The 18,953-nt window shown below is 40.3% G+C and overlaps 1 protein-coding gene across 2 annotated transcripts in view; it reads right to left on the reverse strand.

Annotated features, from left to right (window-relative positions):
- DNER (delta/notch like EGF repeat containing) overlaps nt 1-18,953 on the reverse strand; it is a 365,099-nt gene that overhangs the window by 46,970 nt on the left and 299,176 nt on the right. Inside the window, exons 9-10 of one of the 2 annotated variants that reach the window (XM_024243941.2) lie at nt 15,915-16,037; nt 5,042-5,155 (exon numbers count right to left, since the gene is read on the reverse strand). In XM_024243941.2, coding sequence (XP_024099709.2) covers nt 5,042-5,155; nt 15,915-16,037 — 237 coding nt within the window. The remainder of the gene's footprint in view (nt 1-5,041; nt 5,156-15,914; nt 16,038-18,953) is intronic. The other variant, XM_054549923.2, reaches the window with a different exon arrangement.

The following is an 18,953-nucleotide window of genomic DNA, read 5'->3' on the forward strand; positions in this document are numbered from 1 at the left end:
TGGATGAGCAAAATGTATACCTGACAAAGAATTTGTATCCAGAATGTGTAAAGAACTCTTTGAAATCAATAATATGACAAACAACCAAAATTTTTTAAATGGGCAGATTATTTGAAAAGATAATTCACAAATAAAGACATATGAAGAGCAAATAACCACAAGAAAGATGCTGAGCATCAAAGAAATTCAATGAAAATGTCAATGAAATTAAAGCACTGATGGTATTTTACCATAAAAATTGAACTAGAAATTGTAATATTCTATTGTGAACCGAAAGACAAATATCAAAAAATAGTTGAGTTAAAAGACAGAGAGAAAGATATAGTAACATCATTCCACCTTTAATAATGCACAAGGATTTCCTGCTCTGGTGAGAAAGGAATGGGTCACTGGTGTCCCAGCTGTTCAAATGACAATGTCAATGGGCTTGGAAGAATCTTTAGCTTCCCTGTTGAAGTACGGTAACCTCATGTCCAGTCTATGGTTTCAGGTAAAAAAATAGAGCAAGTCCTAGAGAATTAATGTTGCATCAGGGTATCTTTCCTTCCATCCACTGGTCCTCAGCCAGATAATTCCAAGGGGGCAGAATTGCAAAGCTTCAGCGACAAGAGTGGTCCCAAAGTAAGACAGTAACTGAAGGGTGGACAGGCCCTAGGCCAGGACAGTGGGCCTTATGGAGAGAGCTGTGTAGAAGGAATGAAATGCTTGAAGAGCAGGGAGGCTCTCTGTTCAGATGACTGGAGGAAGCATATTTTCAGCCAGAAGCCTAAGTTCAGCAAGAGAGGACAGAGTCCTTCACCTACCACACCCTAGACTTTATCTGATAGCCTAAGAAAGCCAGTTTAATATGGTAAATATGACGTTGGATTGAGTATCTAATTATATAGCAATGATTTGCCCGATTCACTCCACTCGGTCAAGCAGAGAGTTTTTGAACACTCAGTAGCTGGCCAAGTGTAACTTCTGCTAAACCTCAGGTACAATGAAAGAGTATTTGATTCCAATGTAGCTCAATCTCAAGAGCAGAAGCACCATACTCCTTGTATGGAAGCAGTTAATATTTTATCAGCCTCTCCTGTGGAACACTAGTTCTCAGGAACAATAGATTCTCTTTAAGGAAAAAAATGGTTCTATGATCAAATAGATTTGAAAGATAAAAGCAAATGTGATTCTTTACTGTAAGACCTCTGAGAACCTTGAGCACACAGACATCCTTTATGAATCTGCACGTGGGATATATCATGTCCCACATTTATTTGGCCACAGAACACTTTTTTCCATGGAGCATCTCCTGGGACCAGTTTTCTGTTAAACGCATTAACAGCACAACCCCTAAATGACTTTAGGAACTGTTCTATGGTCCTCTGTAGGCTGAAAAACTACCAGGGCTGAACAGAATAGACCACTTGTTTTCAAAAAACAGTTAGAATGATGTTTAAACCTACTTCAGTGAGTCCCACTGTGCCCTGAGATCAGGGTGGGTCTCATGAAAAAATGCCTAGGGGTGAGATTGATGGTGGGGTATATATGGGTATGGTGGGTGTAGGGGTAAAGGGATGAGCAGAGGGGGCTGAGAGGCAAGAGATGGAGGAAAGGCACCTTACTGAGAAGAGCCTGACATGGTATGTTCAGTTATGCAGCAGGCAGAGGGCCCAGGACAAGGCTGGAAAGGCTGGATGGGGCCAGACCACTCAGGTCTTAAAGATTATGTTAAGGACTTTGATCTTTTTCCTAAGGACAATAAAATGCCAATAGGTGTTTTAGGTAAAGAGTGATAAGATTAGATGATCATGTGTAAGGTCTCTGCAGTATGAAAAATGGATTAGGAGTCAGGAGGAGTAGGTGTGAGGAGACTAGATAGGAGGGCTTGTAGTAGTGCAGGTTGGAAGTGAAGGCAGCATGGTGCTGACTCTGCAAAGAAGCGAAAAGATCTAAGAGGTTTTTAGGGGTCCTTGGTAGTTGGATGGAGGTAAGAGGGAAAAAGAGGAAGGTATATTAGTCTGTTCTCACACAGCTATGAAGATACTATCCAAGACTGGGTAATTTAGAAAGGAAAGAGGTTTAACTGACTCACAGTTCTACGTGGCTGGGGAGGCCTCGGAAAACTTACAATCATGGCAGAAGGCACCTCTTCACAGGGCGGCAGGAGACAGAATGAGAGCCAGCAGGGGAAATGCCAGCTACTTATAAAACCATCAGATCTCATGAACTCACTGAGTATCATGAGAACAGCATGAAGGAAACTGCCCCCACGATCCAATTACCTCCACCTGGCCTCTCCCTTGACATGTGGGGATTATGGGGATTCCAATTCAAGATGAGATTTGGGTGGGAACACAAAGCTTAGCCATATCAGATGGTGACAAAGCTTAGCCATATCAGACGGTATCAAAATGGTTACCCAGTTTCTGGCCAGAGTGACTGGGAGTGATGGTAATGCCATTTGATGAGCTAGCAGATATTTAAAGAAGGAAAGGAGAAGAAGATCTGAGTTTGGGGTGTCTTTGAGATTTTCAAGATATATGTGGAGTAGATAGTTGGAGTTTTGCTAAATATTCTGGAGAAAACATGACATTTTCTCATAAAATACTGAAGTAAATTTCAAATGCATTAGAGACTTAAATGCATAAAATTAATTCATACATGATTAGCATAATAGAGGAGAATATTTCTAAAATCTTGATATATAGAATCTTTCCAGCATGAAACACAAAAAGAAATCAAGACCTCAATATGTAATTATGTAAAACTAAAATTTAACATATGGAAAACAAAATACTTTGTCCACATTTAAAAGGCAAATGACAGTGGAAAAATATGTGTAACCTATGGCAGATAAACTGTTATGTACTTAAAATAAAGGGCTATTTCAAATCAAGAAGAGTAAAGATTAGCATGAATGGTCTCATAAAAAATCAGACAAAGGATATGAATAGAGAGTTCATAAAGGAAGAAACACAACCAGAAACATATTTAAGAAGTGTTCAACCTTACTAGAAGTCTAAGATCTACAAATTTCAACAACACTAAAATGGTATTTTTGACCACTAGAATGACAATTCTCAGTATTTGTGTCAAGACAAGGAAATAAATGCTCCTGTGCACTTTTGGTAGGAGAAAATATCGGTTCAATGTTTGTTTGTTTTTCTCCTCTTAGAGAGTAATATTGAAATATGTATGTATTCTCCTGGACTGTGGGATTCTATTTCTGCAAAATTATACTAAAAATAATAAGATAAGTACACAAAGATGTAAATACAAGAAGATTCCTTGTAATGTCGTTTATTAATGGGGAAAAGTTCTCGACTGTCCAAAAGTTGAATTGTGGATGGAACTTTTAAAAAATCATAATATTTCATATAATGGACTATAGGGCAGCCACTAAAATTAAAACAGAAGCTATTCCTTGATGTAAAAACACATTTATGATATACATATATTTTTAAGTAAAAAGTAAATTATAAAATAGTATGAGCAGTATGACTCCTTTTATATTCAAATATGTATGCATATACACTATACACTATATACTACACACACACAGACCTTCAGGAAAATCTCTGGATATCAGAATGTATCAAAATCTTAATAACAGTTACCTCCTAGCAGAGCAATTTTCAGTGGTAGGATTTTTTTTCCATAGTCCTATATTTTCTAATTTTCCTTCTATGCTTTTTTTACTCATGGGATAAGAATATCTGGGGAAAAAAAAAACCCAGGATGCCTCCCCTAATATTATTTTTGCCTCCACTGGTGAGTATAAATGTCTGCGTGTGTTTATAAGCAAAACAAAGCCATCTGCGAATCATTTTTGGAGTGAGCCCACTTCTCAGTCCCAAGAAAAGCCAAAAGGAAAACATAGGCTGTGACACTGATAAATAGAAGGAAAATCAGAAGTTGCTTTTCCTCCACTTCGGCTTTTGTCACCTTCACCAGTAGCACAGATGAGGCTCCCCTGGGATGGCTTAGGGACCAAGGCTCTGTGAAATTCTCCAGGGCTTGGGAGGTGGCCACAGTGGCTCAGCAGGGGAGAGGTGGACACAGCTCCAGCCAATGATAACATATGTTTTTCTTTGGCTTCAGAGCCCACTTTCTTCTGTGGGTACTTGATGTGTCATCCTCTTCCAATTTGCAATCCAGAGTGATCCTTAAGCTTTTGTTGGTTGAGCAAAACTCTAAAAACATAGACTTTGTCTTACTCTCTATATTTCAAGATCCCTGGGTTCTGTTGGAAAAGCAGGGGATGGAACATTTTGTCTCCGGTGGTTTAGTTTCTTTTACCTGTACTTTCTCTGCCTACATGTCCCAAAGCCTGGGGAACAGAAAGTTCAAAGCCTGAAAGATAAATTAATCAATAGCAAATGTTTTCTAAGTCTCCAAAAGAATCTGATAAACATTTGAGAGGCTACGCTCAGCACATACACGTACAAACCACATTTCACATCTGTTTTTGGAGATTCACAAAGTCCTTGAAGCTCATAAGGGGGTGACTTTGAGAAGGACCCCAAGTTAGGCTGGAATCCCCAATCTAGAAGTGGCTCCTCCTGCTCGGTGTTCAGTGGCCACCAAGGTTTCTGGAGAAGCCAGTCCTGCCCTGCCAATCTCGCCTCCCATCCCACTCTCCCTTGGCACTTTTACATCTTGTAATAAAAATAAATATGGCAGCTGAAAGCAGCATCTACAGAAGACACACCCCTTCCTTCTTTCCATCTTCTGACTTTCACTAACCCATCACCTTTCTCAAGTGTTCATGTAATGGCTCATTTCTCATGTTTCATAGTCCTAGCCTGGGAAACGTACAGTAATGATAGTCTTTGTAAGTCTAGACACCAAACAACCATCTCAGAAAAGCCTCATTTAATGAGGCTCACACGATGGCTTGTTTTAAAATAGATCTTCATCCAAGCCATGCCTCCTTACATTTTGTAATGGTGTTTATATTTTGCAATATTTTATTCATGATGGATTTGGGTTTTTTTAACATCTACAATCTTGGGCACTTTGTGGTAAATTTGAAAACTCAGTCCATGGAATCACTTGCCTGTAAACCCGGGTGCACAGATGCACGTGCCATTCAGGCCGTCGCTGTCACAGGTGGCTCCATTCAGACAGCTGACGTTAGCACAGGGATCCTTGTACAATTCACAGTGTGTTCCTGCAGAGAAACAAGCAAAACAGGATGACTCATCCAGGACTCTCTAGCTCCCATGGCCTCTGAAAGCAAAGTCGGAACTCTCTGGAACAATGCGAGGGAGATTTCCAGCGTGGGTGTGTGTGGGTGAGTGTATACACACATGCCCACTCATGATTTTAGATTGTTGTAAAAACTTGCCTTATGAGAAAGTAACATATTCGATCACTGTTCATAGGTCCCACCATAGTCTTTTATCTGTACTTTCTCTGCCTACGTGTCCCAAAGCCTGGGGAACAGCAAGTTAAAAGCCTGAAAGATAAATTAATCAATAGTAAATGCTTTATAAGTCTCCAAAAGAAACAGAAAATATCTAGATGGCCTTGATAAAATATAATACTAGCAACCTGAAAGTGAAGATTTGGAATCAGATATTTCAGTGAGTCCCAGTTCTACTTTGAAGAACTGCAGGGAGAGGGGAAGCTGCGTGATACTTAGACTTCATTCTCAAAGAGATCACTGCATGCTCTATGTCTCATTTATTCCTCACAACAACACTATGAGACAATTATCCTTATTCCCCCATTTTACAGATGAGGAAACTGAGGAAATAGTCGAAGATCACAAGCCTGGTGAGAAAGGAGCTGGGATTTGAAGCTGCCCGTAATCCCATCCCAGAGTCTGTGTTTGCTAAGTAGGCTGTTGAGAGTAAACCTGAATTGACTGTGGAAATATACAAAACTCTATGGAGCTCAGCACTCGTTTAACAAAGAAGAGGCATTTTTTAAAAAATCTGTAAGGTAAAACAGAAAGCTTCTCATTTACTTTTTTTTTTTTTTTAAAAAAAAAGACTGTGTATGCATGTATGTACGCAAATGCCTGAAGTGGGACTGGATTACTTCCAGGAGACTTGATTACTTTGATTTCCACATCTGTGTATCTCTACATTACTGGCACCTTTTTTACAAGTATCTATTTTTTTATAATTTTATTAAAAACTTTAAAAATCTAATGCTATTTGAAAGGTGGGATATCTGCTGGTGTTACACTGGATGCCAAGATGGATGAATAGATTAGTGTCTCTCTCTCTCTCTCCTCCTCCTGCCCCTCCTCCCTCTCTCCCTTCCCCTATCCCCTCCCTTTAGAGAGAAAGATAAATTACATTCGATCTTGCCTAAGAATGTACATAATGATATGCCCACACTTCCCAACAGCCTCAAGAAAAATATGCATAAAGCAAATAGTAACTGAATGGTATTTACTTAATTTTCTCTGCACTTCATTACTTAGCTCATGTTGTGCAAGGGACTGCCACACCCAATGACTCATCCTTTAGGCACTGAAATCATCCTTGCTGGGCTTTTCCCTTATTTCTTTCTCAATGCCTTAAGAAGTAGGGCTCAGGAAGGAGGAAAGGAAGTAAGAGAAAATAGAAATGGAACTTCCTATCTATATTCACACTAATGACTTATTTGAGCCAGGTAAAGCTCAAATTTTAGAATAAATGACCTGTAATTCTTTTTCATCCTTTGCCCCTCCTAGCCAAGCCATCAACAATATTCTGCCAGGTATTTTTCTGAAGTGTCTTTCAGATCTTTGCCTTTGTTTCCTTCCTGAGACCACCCCTGTGATCCCGCTGCCTAGTGCCTGGTGGGATACAGCCTCCCACAGCCACGTCTTTGTTTCCTCTGTCTCCAGGGACTTGAACGAGCCTTCTCAACTTTCTTCATCCCTAACCCAGGTTGCATGGTAACATAAAAGATCAAAATAATGTTAAGATTAGCATAAATCTGGTCATTCTTCTTCATTTGGGTGTGTACGGCCTCTTCTCCCAGGAGTCTCTATTTTTACTTTCCTACTGATACACAAGTAGCCTGGGCTCAATTGAAAGAATAAAAGGCAGAAGAGCCTTTTCTGCTTCAAAATGTTTATCACAACACAAAGACTCACATATTTACAAGTTCCCATTGAGCTGATCAATGGGAGCCAAGTGACAAAAAAGACTTTTGGTTGTAGTGGGAAATACAGCCACCACCAAAGTTCAGAGGTGCCTGAAGCCTAGAAAACATTTCCATTAGACCTGAAGTCAAAGAAATCAAATGATTGTCACTGGGTTTCTAGTAACACATTAACATCACTAACATATTAGCACCCAAACTACCACATTTTAAAAACAAGACTGAAAAGCAAATTCTAGGCCAAATATTTAAGCATCTTACCTTTTATTTAAAGTCTTCAACAAAATAGACTTGATGAAAACACCCAGGATAATAAGCAATTTCAATCTTTTGGGTGTTTGGGGTTTTTGTTTGGATAGATGGCTATTTTTTGGAGGGCGGGGAGACAATACTTTTTTCCCTTGTTAATTTTCTTTTTCAAATGATAAGACATTTGGTCCCTTGAGCATCTATTGAGAGTTTTCTGGCAGCAAGACTGGACAAAAGCTAATCTTCACAGAAACCTGATTACGGAGAAGCAAGATGGTGTTAAAAGTCCCTGGAGAGCACTTTGGTGACTCACATTTCTATATCGTAAACCTTGCTAATCCCTATATAAAATATATTTGTCATATTGCTCAGCTTGTCATTAGAACTGAACAACTCTGAGCTAAAAACTTTAAACACGGAGAATAGACAATCATGGACACTACTGATGTGCCAAGTTGTCTCCACTCCTCCTCTGGAGGTCCCTAGGCCCCCTCTTCCTGCGCTCCTCACCACTCCCATTCCCAGAAGACATCAAGTCTTGGGCATCCTGTTTCCTCTGAGGAGTCACCTTCTTTCACACCCTTCCCCCAACCTGATCTTTGCATATTTAACTAATCTCTCAATTCCCAATCCAAACACCCTCTCTCTGCAGAGCTGAACCTTGATTTTCTCAACACAGACCACATTCTTCCACCATTGTGCCTTGAGAGCATGCCGGGACTGTCATTGCCACGGAGTTCACTGTGCCAAATCATAACTTATCTGCTCTCCTGTCTGATTCTCCCACAAATCTCTGAAGTCCTGTAGAGCAGAGGCTGTATCATAATGCGTGGAAATTATGGACCTAACACCGGAATCCTATCCTTTCAAGAGGGGCGACAGCCAGTGTACTTTGGCTGACACACAGGTGAGGTTGCCAGAGGAGAGATTCCAAATTCCAAATCTGCCTCAAAAACACCCTATTTTGTCAGAGAAAACCAGGTCCACACTTAAAACTAAGTCTGTGGAATGACACATGCACCACCCATTGGCAGAGGACACAGCACGCACTATTACAAAGCTGATGTTTAGTCTCAAGCAAAAATAAACTGTAATTCAGTCAAAACTAATAAAAATTCATACTTTTCATATTAAGGGATGGAGAAGAAATGTTTCTAAAAAGACTTTGATTCCAACAGGGTTCTTTACAGAAGTTAATTTTAGAATTGAAATAAGCTAGAATTCAAAAAGCAGTACACCAATTATAAGTCTTTGTTGTCATAACAAATTTAGTTACAATTAATATTTGAAAAATGAAAATCAATATTTTATCTCCAGGAAACTAAGCCAGTAAAGAAGTGTTATTACACTTAATATTTACTTTAGGACATCGTCTCATTTTATCCAAACTTACTTCGTCTATGAAAACTTTTTCCAGTATTTCAATCTTTACAGATCTCAACATTTTCTAAACCATCTCAGAAATTACAATTGACATCTCAACCTTAGCCTCATTATTCCTGTGTGTGTCACTCAGTCTGCTCGTCTGGTTAAATAATAGCCCAAAGAAGGTAGAAACTCTGACTTATCCTTTTTGTATTTATCACAGTACTTGAAAGGGCTAGGTGCACAAAATAACCAGAAATTCTTTTTCCCTGGCGAAGTAGAATCTAGCAAAGGAAATAACTTTATCCAACAAAGAAGGAGTTCTCTTCCTTTCCATTAAAATTTCTGTAGCCTTTAAAAATAAATAAGTAGGTACAGGCCGGGCACAGTGGCTCACGCTGGTAATCCCAGCACTTTGGGAGGCCAACGCGGGCAGATCACTTGAGGTCAGGAGTTCAAGACCAGCCTGGCCAACATGGTGAAACCCCGTCTCTACCAAAAATACAAAAATTAGCCAGGCATGGTGGCACACACCTGTAATCCCAGCTACTCGGGAGGCCGAGACAGAAGAATTGCTTGAACCAGGGAGACAGAGGTTGCAGTGAGCCAAGATAGCACCATTGCACCCAGCCTGGGTGACAGAGCAAGACTCCGTTTCAAAAAAAAAAGTAGGTACAATGTACAATGTAATTAAGTCTATAATCCAGTGATCTCATTTCTAAGACTCTATCCCTAGAAAGAAATCCAGAAAGTATGAAATCCAGAAAGTATGAAAACAATGTAAAGATATTAATTCCAGAAATATTTGTAATAGCCCCACATCAGATGAAACAACAAAGCATTGGATAAGTATTCCCTCATGGGAACATTACAAAGCCATTTAAAATAAAACTAGTAAGACTTCCTAGTGATACATAAATCAAACATAATATCCTATTATGAGTGAGCAGAACAATATAAAATTGTAGGTATACTCAATTATTTAACAGTAAAAACATGGATACTAAAAACAGAATGGAAGCAACACATATTATTATGGCTTATGTTATATTGTAAAAACATGAGTAATTGTGAATTTTCTCTTTTCTTCTAAATATTTACTATTATTTTCATAATTAAATATCAAAGTTTTTTTCTAAATTTTATCACCAAAAATGTCAAATATATATATAGTTGATCATTTCATGGATCTTCTAGAAATAAAAATCAATCACTACGGGGCTATTCCTTGACCTTTTGACAATATGAGGTACGACCACTTAACGAAGTCTTAGAAGTTCCATCATAAACTAGCCTTGAACTAGTTTTGAAGGACACAGCAGTATTTTGGTTTGTCTGAAGACGGGTTACACAGAGGTCCTCCATGAATTTTGCTTTCTAACAATTCCATGATCTACAGTGAAGACTTACATTCCATGAAAATGTTTAAGTTGGTTTCCTTTACTTAATTCATGTTTTAAACAGTAGTTCTAACTCAAGTAACGGTAGCCATTGAGCATTTGTTCTGTGCAAGCCACCATATTAAGAGCTGTAGAAAATTTAAAAAGAAAAAGAACCTATGTAGTCACTGTCTTTCCAGAGCTGATGATTTAGTGTAGGGAAGAAGAAAGTCTAAAACCAAAAAGAATTTAATACAAGGCTAAACATAATTGTCATGGCAAATATAAAGAAAATAGAGAGTTAAAGGAGGAAGAAGCCACATCTCTTTGGGGGTCAACATTTCAGACAGTGGATACAGCCATAGGAGTGGATGAAAGCAAAGAGGAGGGAGAGAGAAAGGGGCCTGGAGACCCACGTCATTCATGGCATCTGGGAGACCAAGACTTAGTGAGGGCAGAGAGGAGAACCCGGTCAGGAATGAAGTTGCAGAAGACACAGCAAGGCGACGTGCAGGAGGGACCCCAGGACTCAGTGGGGCAAAGGGACAGGAACGCTGGCTGAGTCAGAAGTGGAAGGGGAGGCTTCATAGATTTCACCAAATGACTTCAATTACTTCACCATGAATTTTTCTGAAACCTCTTTTAGTGGAATGATGTGGACAAGGGCCAAGAGCCATGGTTGAAAAAGCAAAAGGGAAGAAAGGGACTTTAAGCAGAGGGGGGACACAAAAAGTCAAAGGAGAAGTTTTTAAAATTATTATTTATATGGAATTTACTTAGAAGTGTAAGAACTTTTTTTTTCTTTAGCAGCCCAGTTTTTCTAGAAGTACTTATTTAAAAAGAATTCCCTTCTCATTCCTAGCAATTCCTCTTTAAGAGTCATAAATTATTATTATAGACAATGGCTTCTGGGCCATTCTTCAGTTTTGGTTATCTGTCCATTCTTGCTAGGGTAATATATGAATGTAACAATAATTGTAGCATTATAATGGGTTTTTTAACATCTGGCAGAAGTTCCCCCTCATTGCTTTTCTTTTTCTTTTCCTTTCCTTTTTTTTTGACGGAGTCTCGCTCTGTCGCCCAGGCTGGAATGCAATGGCACGATCTCAGCTCACTGCAACCTCCGCCTCCCAGGTTCAAGTGATTCTCCTGCCTCAGCCTCCTGAGTAGCTGGGACTACAGGCATGTGCCACAGCACCTGGCTAATTTTTGTATTTTTAGTAGAGATGGGGTTTCACCATATTAGCCAGGCTGGTCTCGAACTCCTGACCTCATTATCTGCTGGCCTCAGCCTCCCAAAGTGCTAGGATTACAGGTGTGAGCCACCGCCCCCAGCCTTTTTTCCTTTTTCAAAATGTTCTTAGCTATATATTTGGCTGACTCCCTATTGCACTCATTCTTTTTAGGAGGATAAATATATATACATAGAGTGTTATATATACAGTGTTATATATAGTTATATTATATATCTCCTCCTAAAAATATAAAAACTATATATATAGTTTAAAAAATATTAATATTAAGCAGTAAAAATTACCACTTAAAAAGTATATATGTAAAGTAAAAAGTTAAAGCTTAACTTTATCCCTAAAATACTGCCTATCCAAGTTCTAACTCCAGGTAAGTCCTAGTTAGGAGCTGAAACCCATCCATCTGACGGTTTCCTGAATTTATACAGATATACTACATGTAAATATATATTGGCAAAAATATTTCCAAAAGGGGGAGAATGTCCACCCCCCCACGGAGAGAAAAGCACAGCATCATGTGGCCTCTCACTTCCCCTCACTCTTCCTCTGGGTGGAAGAGCGTGATTAGCTCCTCCTGTCTCTCCTTTAATTCCTTCTACCCACCCTCCCCACGTCCCCACCACTCTTAGTTTAGAAGTTCTACCATTTACTGCTACAATGCTAGGGTTTACCTCCCTGTTTTCAGCAGCCTTATTTAAACCTAAACCTAAATGTCTTTATAAATATACAACAATTAAATAAACACTTTACCTGCCCATTGGATTTGTCACCTAGGCTGGAGTGCAGTGGCGTGATCTCGGCTCACTGCAACCTCCACCTCCCAGGTTCAAGCAGTTCCCGTGCGTCAGCCTCCCGAGTAGCTGAGACTACAGGCACCCACCACCACGCCTGGCTAATTTTTGTATTTTTAGTAGAGACGGGATTTCACTGTCTGGTCTTGAACTCCTGACTTCAGGTGATCTGCCCACCTCGGCTTCCCAAAGTGTTGGGATTACAGGTGCAAACCACCACACCCAGCCAGGAGTGAAATCTTTAACACACTTGTATGCCTTTCAATCTTTCCTATCCTCACTCCCTTCAACACATGGCTTTGTTTTAAATAATATGAAACCACTTTGCTTGTTGAAATTTTTCCTTAAGAGCAAGAGTGGTGGACACAGCCTAGAGTGACCCCTAGGGAGTCACACCCTTGTGTAATTCCCTCCCCTTGAGTGTGAGCTTCCAACCAAGAGCAAATGGCAGTTAAGACATTTTGAAGATGCAATTAAGGTCCCTAATCAGTTGACTTTGAGTTCCTCCCAGGTAGGCCTGGCCTAACCAGGTGAGACCTTTAAGAGGGTCCAAGCTGGGTGCAGTGGCTCACGTCTGTAATCCCAGCACTTTGGGAGGCCGAAGTGGGTGGATCACCTGAGGTCGGGAATTCAAGACCAGCCTGACCAACATGGAGAAACTTTGTCTCTACTAAAAATCCAAAATTAGCTGGGCATGATGGTGAATGCCTGTAATCCCAGCTACTCGGAAGGCTGAGGCAGGAGAATTGCTTGAACCCAGGAGGTGGAGGTTGCTGTGAGCCGAGGTCGCACCATTGCACTCCAGCCTGGGCGACAAGAGTGAAACTCCATCACAAAAAAAAAAAAAAAAAAAAAAAAGTCCAGGCCTTCCCGGAAGTTCAAGACTGGAAGCAGTGGGGGCTCTGTCATAGTTGCTAGCTTTCAAAGAGCAAGCTGTCACAAATCCTACAGCCACGAGGATATAAGTTCTGCCAATAACCTAAGGGGACTTGGAAGCTGATCTCTCACTATTCAAGCCTCAGATGAGAGCTCAGTCCTTCAATACCTGGCTTTCACCCTTGTGAGCCCCTGAGCTGGGAATTGACTAAGCCACACCTGGACCTAGGAAACTGTTAGGTAATAAAAGCATGTTGTTTAAGCCAGTACTGGGTACTGATTTGTTATGCAGCAATAGATAGCTGATACAGAAGGCGGATCTACTTTTTTCAAGAGACTTTCCTTCACCATTATATTACCATTCACAATCACATAACTATCATCTATTTAGATTTATGCCTGCATTTAAAGGCATACATCTCTTCCTTCCATTCTCCATCTTCCCCTAACTGGATATCTTTGTTTTGATTTAGTTCCTATTTGGTGGGGATGCTTATTAAGGTACTTATCTTAGGGTATAGGGTGCTATATTTTCTGTATCCTTGAATGTATGGCAATGTCTTTCTTTTGCCCTCAAATTTAAACAATAAACTCCTAGTCCTTTTCATTTAAAAGTCTGAAATGCTGCTCTGCTATTCTTTACCTTCATGATAGAGAGGAGCAGTACAATGCTGATTTGATTCTCTTTCTTCTGTATGTAACCTGTGATCCCTTCGAAGAATCTTGTAAAAAATTCTCTTTATCCTTGCAGTTACAAATTTTACCAGGAAATCTCAAATTGTGTATCATCTCCTTCATTAATCCCACTACTGCCCTGTGAGCCCATTCTATTTGAAAATAAGACTTTCTTCACCTTACAGACACCCCCTTCTAGGAGTTACTGAATTCTGCTTCTATTTCCACATGCTCCTTCTTCTGGAGCACCCATCGCTCAGGCAGAAGCAGATCTCTCGAATCTTTTCTCCATGTTTCCTGTCTTTTCACTCGTGGTTTCCACTTCCTCATATTTTGATTCTCTCATGCACTAGTTCCTCCTTTTTATTCAGATCCAAATTCAATTTTGAGTAGTATACATTACTTTCTTCACTTCCTTTCTTGAGTGTTTAGAGCTGTTGTTGCAATTTTTGTTTTTATTTCCCAAAACTTTTCTCCCTCTCTGAGTTGCTGGCGTGGGCTCCTTGTACTGGCCAGGCTAGTGGGTGGAAATCTTGGCAGAGACAGACAACATAACACATTCCCCTTCAGGGAGGGATGGGCAGCCAATGGGACCCTGTGTACTAAGGCATGAGGCAGAGAGAGGCCTCCCAGTTTGGTGTTCTCAAGGCCACAAAAAATGGGGGGGCCAGCTCAGCCTACTGTGCAATTTCCTTAGACGGCAGCCTGTATCCATGAGATCAGTACACCCCTCTGCCTCCTAGGGTCAGATGCAGCGCAATTACAGCATGCACTTCCTCTCTATAAGCTGAAGGATTTTTTGGACTCATCTGTTCATTGAGTCATCAGTTCTCTCTGGAGCCCTCATCCCCTGTTCTTGTGGTTAAGCAAAGGCTCCCAGCACACATACCCTTTCTTGAGACCCCAAATCTTCAGATGACCCCATTCAGGGTCATCTACCTTATTGAGCCATCCCTAGCAGAGAGTCAGGAGGGATCAGAGATATTGAATGTCAATGTGAGCTGCCATCTTCCTAGAATCTTCATTTGTTCAGAGTAAGAAACCCATGAAAATATTTATAGACATGGAAAGGAGCAAGGAGAAAGAAGGAGGTTGAAGATATGTAGAGAGAGGTAATAGATAGATAGACTCAGAACTGAGAAGCCTGAGAATGAAGCCAGCACATCTGCTGTTGTGTCCTGGTAGATGTTAGTGGAGTTTGGTTCTAACTGAACGTCATACTCCAACAGAAGCATCAGATCTGTGGAACACAAAGTCAAGACTTGGCCCAGCTTCAGCCCTTTTATCCAGGAGCTTAATCAAGTTTTCAGTGTAGCCTACAAGGCCATGAGACTTGCCAAAAAGGTTACTAAATAAAGGTAGGTTCATCCAAAGAGAAGCAACGGTGAGGGCAATGCAAGGTCTCCAGGCAGGTGGATGGCATCAAGCAAGCAGCAATAGGAGCAAGCGGTTAAGTGAAATGGCTATAAATAGAGCCCACAAACGGATTCCAAAATCTAAACCCAGCCCTGAAGTTATGGCTTAGAGAAATGTGTGCAACAGCTGATAAATAGGCTCTCCTGGAGCAGGGCCGTCTGAGGATATCTGGGCTCCAGGAAGTCTTGCCATCCACAAAACGTGGCCAGAGGCCAATGAAGATGCTGGGAGAAAGGGCTTTAGGAACCATGCTGACCAGGCTTATAAGGGAAGAGTATTACTGTCCACCTCATAGGGTTTTTGGGGGGATTTAGTGAGCTATGCACATTAGGGGTTAGAACGGGGTCCACACATTGGAAACACTCTGTCAATGTCACCTGTTTTTAATAAGCATTAACTTACTTGCCAATACATGGGACTCCGCCTGCCTCCTCCCCAAGAAAGCACAGCATTCTATCTCTGCATAAGAAGCTTTATAGGACAGCATCCTTCCTCTTCCACAGTTTTCACAGCCATGGTCTCTGACCTATGTCTGACAGTCCATCTTAATATTACTTTTTGTTTTCAGCTTTTTACATTCAACAAAAAAGAGAGTGAGGATCCACGAAGAACAGGACACGAGAGAGGGTTGTTTCTCAATCTATCAGGAAGAAACCAGAGACTTGCAAATTGGTCTCCTTGGACCCATTAATCATGCCAGCTTCAGCATTTGATTTTTATTCTGAACAATTCATGGTCCAATTAGAGGTTTATGCATTTACACTGAGAAATACATGATGTCATTTAGAGCCATTCTGGCACCGGAAGGCCAGGTGGCCTCTCACCTTTGTATTCTGCCAGGCACACACACTCATAGCCATTAACGAGGTCCCTGCAGGTGGCTGCATTCAGGCATGGAGCAGAGAGGCACTCGTTATATTCCTCCTCACAGTAGAGGCCATGGTAACCTGAGGGACAGAGAGAAAGGCCCACTGTCAAATGCATCCCATTTACAACCCACGCGGGACCAGCCTGCAAGGATGGCAGTTGGAGGTATTCATTAGAAAGTATGGTACAAACAGATGGGATTTCAGGAGCTAGATCTCTTGGGGTAAAGTTGAAAGGTGGATTTGGGGGAAGGCTATGAAGAAAGCACCTGTTCTTATCACACTTTTTCATGATCCCAAGTATAAAAGAAGTGATTCCATTTATCCACTGACATTTTCATCATAGTGCACCCAACGGTGTTGGTGTTAGGGTGATCCAGTCACTGAGTGTGTCTGCTGCAGCCATCAGAGATAGTGAATGAGCAGAATTTACGGCAGGGGAGGAGCAAACAGCTCCCTTCGAGAGTGAGAACCCGGCTTGGTGTGCTGGCTCATGCCACCGCAAAGTGCTGGTAATCCCAGCACTTTGGGATGCCAAGGCAGGTTGATCACTTGAGCTCAGGAGTTCAAGACCAGCCTGGCCAACATGGTGAAACTCTGTCTCTACTAAAAATACAAAAAATTAGCCAGGCGTGGTGGCGGGCACCTGTAATCCCAGCTACTCAGTAGGCTGAGGCAGGAGAATCACTTGAACCCGGGAGGCAGAGGTTGCAGTGAGCCAAGATTGTACCACTGCACTCCAGCCTGGGCGACAAGAGCAAAACTCTATCTCAAAAAAAACAAAAGAAAACAAAAAGCGTGAGAACCACATTAGAAAAATACATCTGTATTTCCTTTTCAAGTCACAGAAGAAAATTAGCTCAAAATGCTTAACTGAAATTCTTGATGAAATGTGAGGGTATTTTTGTTGTTATTGCTTGTTTAAAGATATGATTATATAAATTATAATATTTTAAATTGTACCTAAATGTTTAAATTACTAAAGAAATAATAATGTAAGGGAAGAAAAAATAAACCCACAATTTCTTGATAAAGATAGATTTTACCCTCCTATTTGCAAAACAGGTGTTTATTCTAAAGGACAAGAAGACAACATTCTTTGAGATTCACTCATGAGGGTTATGCTGTTTTCAACATTTGAAAACATGTGTTACTGCCAATTTGCAGTGAAACCAGGCCATTTTTGTCCAGCCCTGTCCAAACAATGAAAAACATATGAGTGTTTTCAAAAGTCACACTGCCTGTGTTCATTCTGAATTCAGATAAGCAGAAAAAATAAGCCCTTATCCAAGTAGGAATTAGAACTACTCGCTTTTCCCTAGCCTTTCCAACTCACAACCAACTCTCAAACTCAGAAAGTCCCATTAGAACATGCTAATACGTTGAACTGTTTTGTTTCTTGTGCCTATCATAAAAGTAGGTTAAGCTCATATTTGCATTATTAACAGAGCACTTTTCAAATATGTTGCCATTTCAGTTGTTTTTGAACAGCTTTCCAAATTTAGGTTGCGATAATGGCCCCTTTGAGGAGCCCTTGACCTACCTAAGACAAATATACTATAGTTTTCAATTCTTCTGAAAAGTAGTATGTTACCCTACTTTTTGGAACTTTAGGGAAATATTTCTATATCCTTCATTAGATTATTTCCATCATGTAGATAAGAGGTACTCAACTAGCAGCAATTTTGTCCCCCAAAGGACATTTGAAAAAGTTTGGAGACATTTTTCGTTGTCACAACTGGAGGTAGGGGGAGGGGTTGCTACTGGCATCTAGTAGGTAGAGTCAAGAGTGCTGCTAAGCATCCTACAGTTCTACAGGAGGCTGCGCAGGACAGCCTCCCACAACAAGACTATCCAGAAAAAAATAACAATACAGCCAGGTTGAGAAACTCTGTTCTAGACCAGGGGTCAGTAAACTATGGCCCACAGATGAAATCTATCCCAGCCCGTTTTTGCAAATAAAGTTTTATTGGGACACAGCCACAGTCATGCATTTACATACTGTCTATGGCTGTTTTAACACTACAACAGAGGACTGAGTGGTTGCAACAGAGACCATATGGCCTGCAAAGCCTAAACATTTACTATCTGGCCCTTTGCAGAACAAGTTTGCTGATTCCTGATTTAGATTCAATGAAAGATCTTTCTTTTAACAAGAGTTTTGGATATTAACCCCTTATCAAATGTATTGTTTGCAAATATTTTCTGCCATTGCATAGTTACCTTTTCATGCTGTTGTTGATTGTTCCTTTGTTATGCAGAATCTTTTAAGTTTGAAGTACCACTTGTGTATTTGTGCTTCGGATATCATATCCAAGAAGTCATTCCTAAGGCCAATGTTATGAAGTTTTTCCCCTATGTTTTCTTCTAGAAGTTTTATACTTCCAGGTCTTACATTTAAGCTTTTAGTCCATTTTGAGTTGGTAGTCATGTATGGTACAAAATAATACAAATGGCCAAGAGGCATATGAAAATAACATCACTAATCAACATCACTAATAATCAGGGAAATGCAAATTAAAATCATAACAAGATATCACTTCACACCTGTTAGGATGGCCATTATAAAAAACAAAACAAAATAAACAAAACCAGAAAATAACAAGTGTTGGGGCAGATTTGAAGAAATTGGAACCTTTGTGCACTGTTGGTAAAGGTAAAATGGTACAGCTGCTATGAAAAACTATAGAGGTTCCTCAAAAAATTAAAAATAGAACCACCACATGATCCAGCGATTCCATTGCTGGGTACTCAACCAAAAGAATCGAAAACAGGCTCTGGAGGAGATACTAGCACTCTCATGTTCATTGCAGCATTATTCACAATAACCAAGAAGTAGAAACAACTTGATGTCCACTGACAGAAGAACGGACAGGTCAAGCAAAGGTGGTACATAATACAATGGAATATTATTCAGCCTTAAAAAGGAAGAAAATCTTGTCATGTGCTACAATATGGATGAACCTTCAGGACATTACATTACATGAAATAAGCCAG

The sequence above is a fragment of the Pongo abelii genome, chromosome 11 (genome assembly GCF_028885655.2).
Source record: "Pongo abelii isolate AG06213 chromosome 11, NHGRI_mPonAbe1-v2.0_pri, whole genome shotgun sequence".
Lineage (NCBI taxonomy): Eukaryota > Metazoa > Chordata > Mammalia > Primates > Hominidae > Pongo > Pongo abelii.